Genomic DNA, 10,940 nt, shown 5'->3' on the forward strand with positions numbered 1-10,940 from the left:
AGGGAAATCAAAGAGCAGAAGGTACTTTTCAAGAATAGTGCAAGTTTCATTGCTATATTCTGTCATTAATGGAGCACTATTCTTTTTCTGCTGAAATTCTCTTATTTCTCCAGAACCTTACTATCTCAGGTTCATTATAACTTTGAAATAAGATGGGTAAACAAGGGCTCTCAGAACAGTTTTGCTGCGGGGGGTGGGGGGGTGTTGTGGCTTGCCAGTTATGTATAGGACATCTGGCTAATTACTAGGGTTAAGCCTCATCCACAGTCCCATGATGCCTTCATCACAGTTCCCACGCTTTGGATACTATGATCCTCTGCCTTTTTATTCAAGTGGTGCTGTGCAAGATGGACAAGTGGATCAACAAGGTCCAACTAAGGCAGGGCTTCCAGGGCACTATTGACCAAAAAGACAAAATTAGTCTCATATCTAAAATCCCCTTGAAGAACTACAAGAAGCTAAGGGATTCCCATCTAGGAAAAAGCAATCATAGCCCAAAGGAGTGGAGTGAAGCCAGACATGAGGAATGGGGACTCCACAGGCCGAGACTCCACAGGCCGGGACTCCACAGGCAGGGACTCCACAGGCAGGGACTCTACAGGCAGGGACTCCATGACATCTGGAATGACATTTCTGACCAGCCATAGTCAATGGGTTAGTTCACAGGCTCATACTGGCTATGGAATCCCAGTCATTCCTAACCCTCCCACCTCTTATTTTTCACCTGAGAGTGGTGTCAAAATGAAAGGCAAATCGCATAATTTCTCTCCACAAGTTGCCCTGTCAATAGGAGAGTCAAACATACCCTCATGGGGGGTCCTCCTGGTCAGAGTTTCAGTCATGTTGGTGGTCAGTGGGTATGCACTGGTTCAGCCATGTGATGGTTAACATGTAGACTATTTCTGTACCCTTTAGTAAAATGCCACAACCTTAAGCCCCTGCCTGGCCCCTCTCATAGGACTCCTTGGATTCCCCATGACTTAGAAACTAAAAGTTTAAGGCCTGGCAAGAGGAGTCCTCTATGATCTACTTCAGTGCCAAGGATGTCTGTCATCCATTGTGATTGGACAGTCCCATGCCATTCCAATGGTTAAATATTTTAAACATCACCTTGCAGTCATGGCTGGAGCTTTGAAGACCCTGCCTCTGAGTGGGGTCAGTGTCTTGGTAGCCTTAGTATGGTGCTTGCACATTAACTAACCTTCTTCCAGAGTAGTCTGATGGCAGACAGAGGATCTGGCTGACTGGCTGCTATAACTTAAACATGGGGCAATGGAACTGGTCTTTTGATTCCAAACTTGTCTTTTGGATTTCAAAGGATCTAGGGAAAGAAGAATAGAGATATTGGTGTTTTCTCCTGCTAGACAAAGACATTGTGGGAAGAGCCACATCTTTTTTTTTTAACCCCCCACCCCAGGATATATTTTTATTGATGAGAGAAAGAGAGAGAGAGGGAGAGAGGGGAGAGAGAAAGATCTTGATAAATTGCCTCCTGGCCAGGGCAAGGGTCACATCTTAACTATAATACTAAACTCAAGAGAAAGTATGGGTGGGGACTGAAAGGAAGGGAACATAGAGCATCTTTGAACAAGAACCAAAGACATACGCATGCCCATTTTATAGGGTATCCAATTTTTACCATCAACACTAGGCTTTACAATGATGATGTGGTTTTTGGTAGCAACACCCACATATCCTCACTTCCTGCATAAGAAAGAATATTATCGGGAGCTGCATCCTCCTCAGTGTTTCCCAAACTTTATGTGATTATAAGAATCACTTGGGTACTTGACAATATGTTATTTCTCATGACCCTCATGAATAACCTATGGTTTGGTAGGCTTAAGGTGGGACTCAAGAGTCTATGTTTTTAACAATAGCTCTTTGTGATTCTCATGATACAGTGAGCTTGGAAAACACTGTGTCCACTTCAGTGTTTGGCTCCCTTCCTCAGGTTGGGTTGCCAACTCCCAGCCACACCTTGTAAATACCATTAATCAGTAGCAAAGTGATGTTGCCTCAAAGGGAAGTAAGATACTTAGGAGCTTCAGGCAGCAAGAAGGAGATGGAGAGAATAGGTGGGGTGAGAAAACTTGTACAAGTAAATCAATTACGTAATGATGACTTTAGGAACTATGTCATTTATAAGCCTGTGAGCCTGATTCTTCTTTGGTCATTTGTAAAAAGAGCAACATAAAGGATAAGGTGGGGGTGGGGCCACCAGTGCCACAGTCGAAAAGGGAAATAGGGATTTGTGTGAATTCACAGCACCTATACCTGATGCTATGCATTGAACCCTTATACAAATAAATACATATATAGATATACGTCTGTGTATGTACACACATACCCATATGCACATTCATGGTCCTGCCAGGAATCAAGAGCAGGTGTTCTTTTGGAGGCTCCACAAATTGCATTGTTACAAAAGTAATGAACGCACTTCACTATGCACCTTCCAGAAGGTCTGTTACATGAACCCCACTGAGTTTTTGTGAGAATTCAGTTTAATCTGTAAATTGTGTGTACGTGTGTATATATACATTTCAACCCATTTACATGAAGATTTATAAGGTGTGAGCATAAGTGGTCAACTTTTCTGAGCATACACACCAGAATCTAGGTGTCCAAATGAGTGGTCTCACCTGCACAGCATTGCACAAAGCACCTTGGGAACCTTTGGCGCTGTCTTCAGGGCCTCTTTTCAGGCATGACAAATCATGCATGTGGTGAGGGCTATAATTGGTGAAAATGACTGAAGAAAGTCACTTCAAGCTGTGCCCTAAGAAACAATCAAGTTTGATTTCCAATTATGGACAAAAATTTTTGATGTGTCTACAAAGAAGTAATGAGAATAATTTGCCTGTGTGGTTTGTAAATGGGCTCTAAAAGCAAATCATTCTCCTAAAATGACTTTCTTATTATACCTCATGATGTCCCAAATTATCACTTTATTGAGTTAGTGGGGAAGAAGCTAAGGCATCAGTAATCTGAGAATGAACAATATCTTTCTTGTTCAGAGCTGAACATTTTCGTCATCTCAGATTTATTATTATATTATTGTTATTAATCCTTATCATTATTATTTTACCTAAAATCATTTGATTGATTCAAGGAGGTGGTGGGAAGGAGACTCAGAACATAGTAAATAGTAGGGAAAATTGATCTAAAAGGTAATTAAATCCATTGGATACTTCACACGTGGTTATTTCAAATTGAGTGAGACGGCAGGCGTGTCTGTACGGATGGGGTGGTGAAGTACTGAGAGGGAGAGAGCTGCAAAGATCACCCAAGACAGCTTGGATGAGTGAACAGCTGTGATGTGACCAATTAATATTTACAACTGGAACTAAACACTGACTGTTGTATCTCTAAAGATTCCACAGGTTTTCCTAAAAATATAACTAACAATAGGGGGAGAAAAAGATACCCGGATTCCAAGGATCTCACGATGGTGCTGAAAACCTATGACTCCAGCTTCCTGGACTTTCTCAGAAGGTGTTTGGTGTGAGTTTGTCAAGGGTGTCTTTACCTCTGATTCTCCTTTTAAATACTGTACTTTCCCACATGTTTGCTGGTGGAAGTCTGGGGCTGGGAGAGAATTGTAAAGCCACTAAGTGCTGACCAAAGACCTTTAGAGTCTACAAAACGCTTCCCCATCTATTGCCTCATCAGACTGCTCTCCCCACCTCCTGTGTGATTGTCAGGGTGGATGATTTGCTCTGTTTTGAGATATGACAGCTGAGGTTCAAAAAGATTAAGTGTCTTGCCCTGGATTACAATGTGTGTAGAGCTTGCCTTCTCCTTAGCCTCCAGCTGCCTGACAGTGAGGTGGTAGGCAAGTCCTAAATGTCTTCTGCACACATGCCCAGTGTACTGGTTCAGGGCCTCTCCCCATTCCCCTGGGGTTTAGAGCATAAATTCTTTCAGGAAGGGAAAGGGTGAGTTATAAGCCATTTATTATGTACAGCTTTTTGAGTCTACATGGGTATTTTAAGTCTTAGAAATTAAGTTTCATACTTAAGTCAAATCACTGTAAGAAAAGAACAGCACACGAAGCACCCACCTAGTGCAGTGCATAGTTAGAAGGAATTTGAAAAATGTAAGCTACTATCATTTTTAAAAATATGTTTTTATTGATTTTTAGAGAGGAAGGGAGAGAGAGAAACATCTAAGAGAGAAACATTAACATCGCTCAGCTGCCTCTTGCACACCCCTTGCCAGGGCATGTGCCCTGACCACAAATTGAACTGGTGACTTTTGGTGCATGGGTCAAATGCTCAATCACTGAGCCACACCATCTGGGCACTACTGTCATTTTTTTTTTAATCTAAAGTTTTACATATGTCTCCTTTTTCCCCAATTGACACCCCCCAGCCATTCCCACCCCGGGCAAGCCCCTACCACCCCAGTGTCTGTGTCCATTGGTTATGCTAATATGCATGCATAAAAGTTCTTTGGTTGCTCTCTAACCCCCCCTCCTCTACCATTTGTCTCTGGGTCTATTCTTGTTCATCAAATTATGTGGATCAGCAAACTGCGGCTTGCGAGCCACATGCGGCTTGCGAGCCGCGGTTTGCTGTTCTGTTGACTAATGAGTTTGCCGACCACTGCCTTAGGGAAAAACACTTAAAAAACATTTTAATAATGTACTAATGTCTTTAACCTGAAGTCAAAACTTCTGTGTAAGGGTAATGCCTTATAGCAGTGGTCGGCAAACTCATTAGTCAACAGAGTGGCAAACTGCAGCGGCTCACAAGCCGCAGTTTGCCGACCACTGATGTGGAACATTATATCCCACACTAGAGGCCCATTGTACAAAGAGATTCATGCAATAGGCCTTCCTTCCCCAGGCTGCCGGCACCGGTTTTCCTCCGGCATCTGGGACCCAGGCCTTCGCTCTGGCCACCACCTTCAGTCTTGGCTCTGGGCAGAGCACGGCTCCTGTAGCTCCCTCCGCCCCCGCCCTCCCCCTCATAGCAGGTGTCCTGCCCCACCCAGCTGCTCTGTGCATGCATGCATGCTGCCCAGAGGCCCAAAGCAGCTGGGGGGCGCGCCAGGCCATCACCATCTTTGTCAGGTTAATTTGCATACTCACTCCTGATTGGCTGGTGGGTGTTGTGAAGGTATAGTCAGTTTGCATGTTTCTCCTTTATTAGTGTAGACTAGAGTCCCAGTGCACGAAATTCGTGCATGGGGGGGTGTCCCTCAGCCCAGCCTGTACCCTCTCCAATCTGGGACACCTCGAGGGATGTCCGACTGCCCTCACACAATCCAGGACTGCTGGCTCCCAACTGCTCACCTGCCTGCCTTCCTGATTGCTCCTAACCCCTTCTGCCTGCCAGCCTGATCACCCCCTAACCACTCTCCTGCCAGCCTGGTTGATGCCTAACTGCTCCCCTGCCAGCCTGTTTGCCCCTAACTGCCCTCCCCTACAGGCCTGGTTACCCCTAACTGCCCTCCCTTGCAGGCCTGGTCACCCCTAACTGTCCTCCCCTGCAGGCCTGGTCTCCCCCAACTGCTCTCCCCTGCAGGCCTGGGTCCCCCCCCCCCCAACTGCCCTTCCCTGCAGGCCCGGTCACCCCCAACTTCCCTCCTCTGCCAGCCTGGTCACCCCTAACTGCCCTCCCCTGCAGGCTTGATCACCCCCAACTGCCCTCCCTTGCAGGCCTGGTCCCTCCCAACTGCCCTCCCCTTCTGGCCTGTTTGCCCATAACTGCCTTCCTTTGCAGACCTGGTCCTTCCCAACTGCCCTCCCCTGCTGGCCATCTTGTGATGGCCATCTTGTGTCCACATGGGGGCAGGATCTTTGACCACATGGGGGCAGCCATCTAGTGTGTTGAAGTGATGGTCAATCTGCATATTACTCTTTTATTAGATAGGATAAAGGCCTGGTGCAAGGGTGGGGGACAGCTGTTTTGCCCTGAAGGGTGTCCCGGATCAGGGTGGGGGTTCCCTTGGGGTGTGGGGCGGCCTGGGTCAGGGGCCTGTGGTGGTTTTCAGGCCGGCCACACACCCCCGGCGATCCAAGTGGAGGCCCTGGTATCTGGGATTTATTTATCTTCTACAATTGAAACTTTGTAGCCTTGAGTGGAGCCAAGCCTTCTGCTCGCTTTGTGGCGGCAGCCATTTCTGTTGGGTTTTATTTATCTTCTATAATTGAAACTTTGTAGTCTTAAGCGGAGGCCAAGGCAGGCCAGAGCTGCAGAAGCTTGGCTTCCTCCATCGCCGGGGGCAACCCTAGCCTCCTGCTCTCTCCAGCTCTGTGGCTGCCGCCATTTTTGTTGGGATTTATTTATCTTCTATAATTGAAACTTTGTAGCCTGGAGTCAAGGCCTGGGCCGGCCAGGGTGTGCGGAAAGCTTGGCTTCCTCCATCACCGGGGAAACCTAAGCCTCCCTCCTGTTCTTTCCGTGGCCACAGCCATCTTGGTTGGGTTAATTTGCATACTTGCTCCTGATTGGCTTTGTGGGCATAATAGAGTGATGGTTAATTTGCATATTACTCTTTTATTAGATAGGCTATGAGTGAGATCATGTGATATTTATCTTTCTCCAACTGGCTTATTTCGCTCAGCATAATGCTCTCTGGTTCCATCCATGCTGTTGCAAATGATAAAAGTTCCTTCTTTTTTATAGCAGCATAGTATTCCATTGTGTAGACGAACCATAGTTTTCTAATCCACTCATCTGCTGATGGGCACTTAGGCTGTTTCCAAATCTTAGCTACTGTAAATTGTGCTGCTATGAACATAGGGGTGCATATATCCTTTCTCATTGGTGTTTCTGATTTCTTGGGATATAGTCCTAGAAGTGGGATCACTGGGTCAAACGGGAGTTCCATTTTTAAATTTTTGAGGAAAGTCCATACTGTCTTCCACAGTGGCTGTACCAGTCTGCATTCCCACCAGTAGTGCAGGAGGGTTCCTTTTTCTCCACATCCTCACCAGCACTTGTCATTTGTTGATTTGTTGATAATAGCCATTCTACTACTTTCATTTTTTTAAAAAGGTTTTTCCAGTTGATCTGTGCCAAATGGCAAATAGATGAGCAGTGTGATATTTGGCAAGTCACTGTCTCTCTCTGAGCCTGTTTCCTTTTGAATATAAAGGGGTATTCCCAATGTCCCTTCCAGTGATAAGCAGTCCTATTATTGTTCAGTAAAGAAAACTACATCTTCATGTTCTGTCATTCTTCTGGGGGGGGGGGGCGGCAGGGGAAATTTTTAGCAAACGCTCTTCTGGCATTTGTGCACTCTGGAATTTAGGTATTAGCTCAGAGGATAAAGATCAGGTACTGCTGAAAGTTTTCCCATCTGGGGAGTCATGCTGCTCCTCTGGGAAATGGAGATAAAGAAGGATCCTGTATCCCCATTACCCCACCCTACCCAAACTTCTTGCTGAGGCTGTAGAATGAATGTGCACTAACAAATGACAGAAACTCATTTCTGACACAGAGGTGACTGATTCAGAAACCCCAACCATCCAGAACACAGCTTAGAACCAAGAAAGACATTATTTTTTAGTGCAAATGGCTGGTTGCTCACAACTTGCAAGAAGTAGTCAAATTACTGGAGTCTGTTACTTCATCACTCCATATTTTGCTAATCAGCAAATCCTGGAATGAGAGACTAGAATTTCTTAGTCAAATGTAACAGTGGTGAATGTAAAGTGTTGGCCTAGGTTTTATAGACTAACTCTAGAAGTCTAGAAGAAGAGGGCAGATGTAGCTTAATAGCAGTTCATTTGACAAAGAACTGGGAATTTCAGTTGTATATGGCCTTGATGAGTCTAGGATATAATGACCTGCAGTTAGACAACAGCTGAAATTGCCTATCTAGGAGGTGGCAACCACATCATATGATCAGCAGTTAGTAGTGTAAATGTTTTCAGATACTTACAGAATTATAAAATATGGATTAGTTGTCTCAATCCATATAATGCTGATGGGTAGCATAATATATCATAATATATGACCTGGGTCCAAGTTACTAGGCTTAAAATTCTTATGAAGCGAATTTTGGCTTAATAAAAATGAAAAACTAAAGAATTGGCATTTTTAAAAAAACACATGTGGTTCTGTGAGTTAGTGCCTTGCCACTAAAATTACTCAAGGACAACAGGATGACTCCATGCTAGGGGTTCTGTCAAATGTATTTTGTTACTGCATTAGAATTTTGGCTGGATTATATTCAAGTCCCTTATAATTTTAATATTCTATCATTCTATAATATTCTTTGTTAAAAATATGCTTTATTTTCTTCAGAGAGAGATAAAAATATCAATGATGAAAGAGATGCCCCCTACTGGGGATAGAGCCCACAATCTGGGCACATGCCCTGACAAGGAATCAAATCATGACTTGCTGGTTCATGGATCGATGCTCAACCACTGACAACACCGGCCATGCTATAATATTCTTTGTGATATATTTGTAGGTCCAAATTCTGTAGTTTGGGAATTAAAATTAAGCATCTTTTTGTTTTGATCTTCTTAGTTTATAAATCCAAAATCACATTGGTTAAGATTTCCTATATTTCTTATAAGGAAATTTTTAGAACTCTGGGAGACTTGGCTTGTCATGCACATTTACTAAAAATGATTGTCCAATAGTTGTTTCCAGGTACTTTAAAATTATATGTCATAATCTCTGTTCTTTAGTATCTTTGAGTTATTACATAGCTTAAATGGGCTCTTTAAAATGAACCATTTAGTTTTTTTATTGGAGTCTTTGATAATGTTTCATTATTGAAAATAAAACAATAATCCGTGCTGGGCTTTGTTGGTGTGTAGATGGGAACCTTCTCTTCGCATGACCCCTGACCAGGCTCTCAAGCATGCTTGGATTCATGACTCACGGAATCTCAAAGCACGGCCCAGGCCCCAGACCCTGAGGAAACTCAATCTCCCTTTATCCTCTGAGACAAGAAAAGACAAGGTTCAAGGGCATCACCACTTGGATAAAAAAGGTACTGCCCCTCAAATAATGAATCTTTTTCCATAGTCCAGGGGGTAGGCATCTCTGGAGGATTGCATGTCAGTTTCTCTGAACTTAACCTTGGATAATTATTCTGGCTACGTCACTACTGGCCTGCCATTTCTTACTTTTGGGATTTTCCTTTCAGGAAACTTGGTTGTAGCCCTTTTTTGCTCCCTTATAGTTACGATTTTCCATTTTTCATCTTATCTTCAATTCTCTTTCTGCTACTTTTTTTTTCACTGTATCCTTTTCTGCAGTCCCATAATTACCTTTTGAATTTTTATCAGATCATGGAATTAGAAAGTATCTTTTATATACAAATAAACTACTGGTTATATACATGGTCATTGGATTCAGATTGACTGGAATAAAATTCAGGCCCTCTCATTTTCCAGGTGTAGGCCCTTGGGCAATTTACTTGCCTCGCTGTATCTCTGTTTCTCCATTTATGAGAATTAGAGTTGTGCCTGTTTTCTATGGTTGTGGAGAAAGGATCAAATGAATTAGTAAATATAAAGTACTTAGAAGGAGGCCTGGCACATAGAATGTGCCTTATAAATGAATTGATTTAATATCATTTCGTCCAGAATTTTCCTGCTAATGGACAGTTACAATTCACATTTAAACACTTGTTCCTTTGTCTTCTCTCTCCTTCAGCAGATGTGATCATCAAAGAAGAGACCATAGACAAAATAAAAGATGGCACCACCAAGCAGTTTCAAAATTCAGGTGATCAGCAGGGCTCTCTCCAGCATGCAGCTGAAGTTGTCCAGCTGCCTCACCTAGCAGAAGCTTCCAGTAAACCAGAGGCAGTTGTCAGGCCAGAGGAATCCAAGACCTCCACAGAGCAACAAAGCAAAAACTCCTCCCCCAAGAACACAAGCATTTTACCACCTATTGTATGACCTCTGCTGAGGGCGTGTCCTGTTCCTTTTCACCAATGATTTGTATTAGAGACCACACTTATATTGTACAATACATAAGATTGTTGTTTTTAATGCATAAAGGTTTGTTTAAAAAAACAAAACAAAACAAAAACAACTCTTCACATGGCCAATTGGCATGATTCCTGATATGAGGGGTGGGAGAGAATGTCCTTGTATCTATATTCCCTCCTTATGCCCTCAACGAGATAAAGCAATGGGCATGTGTTCGTATGGGTTTGTGTGTGTGGAGGGGATGGTAAACACTCAGTTATATCATCACTAATAGAACTCTATTTTTTTTTTTTTTTTTTTTTTTTGCCCAAGACAGGATTCTTGTTTGAAAATGAGAGAAGCTGAATTCAAACTAGTTTAAGCAACAGGACATTTATTGTTTTATATGATTGGGCAATCAGAAGGGTATGTGTAGTTTCAGGCACAGCAGAATCTAGGCATTCAAACAAGGTCATAGGGCTCAGACTCCCTCTGCATCTTCACCTTGCTTCTTTTTATGGCTAACCTCATTCAGAAGACAAGCTGTGCCCAGAGTTAAGATTATCACTATCATCCAATCAAATATGCAGTCTTCCTTGCTGCCAGGAAAGTTTTAGAAATGACTAGTCTTAAACCAATCACTATGTCTGAGATACTGGGATCCTTGATTGGCCAGACGGGTCACAAGCCCCATACTGAGATGCTGGTGCGAGTGATAGCACCAAATCTGATGCTTCTCTAGGACCACAATAGCAGGATGTGCTCATCCACCCATCACTCCCATAGTCTAATTAAGTTCATTTACTTTTTTGCCTTTCTAGTCCTTAGCTAATGCATACATAATCTCTATATGTTGTAATTTTAGTACCAATAAAATTTTATAAGAAACTCAAAATCATAATGCCATAAACATGAAAAATATACTTGGCTTTGTAGTTTTCATTTTAATTACTGTGTAATATTCTATGGAGAGAGACATGAGAGAACTGAAGCTATGGGTTTGCATAAAGTCAGGCAGGAAAGATAATACAGAGTGAGAATAGCA

At 43.1% G+C, this 10,940-nt stretch overlaps 1 protein-coding gene across 1 annotated transcript in view; it reads left to right on the forward strand.

Annotated features, from left to right (window-relative positions):
- Window positions 1–9,883, forward strand: part of DYRK4 (dual specificity tyrosine phosphorylation regulated kinase 4) — a gene marked incomplete at both ends in the record, with an annotated part of 49,556 nt that extends 39,673 nt beyond the window's left edge. The window contains 3 exons of the mRNA XM_080661059.1: window positions 3,378–3,507; window positions 8,792–8,967; window positions 9,639–9,883. Of these exons, the coding sequence (XP_080517185.1) occupies window positions 3,378–3,507; window positions 8,792–8,967; window positions 9,639–9,883 (551 nt within the window). The remainder of the gene's footprint in view (window positions 1–3,377; window positions 3,508–8,791; window positions 8,968–9,638) is intronic.
- Between the last annotated feature and the right edge of the window lie 1,057 nt (window positions 9,884–10,940).

This window comes from Plecotus auritus (genome assembly GCF_963455305.1).
Source record: "Plecotus auritus genome assembly, chromosome: 3".
Taxonomy (NCBI): domain Eukaryota; kingdom Metazoa; phylum Chordata; class Mammalia; order Chiroptera; family Vespertilionidae; genus Plecotus; species Plecotus auritus.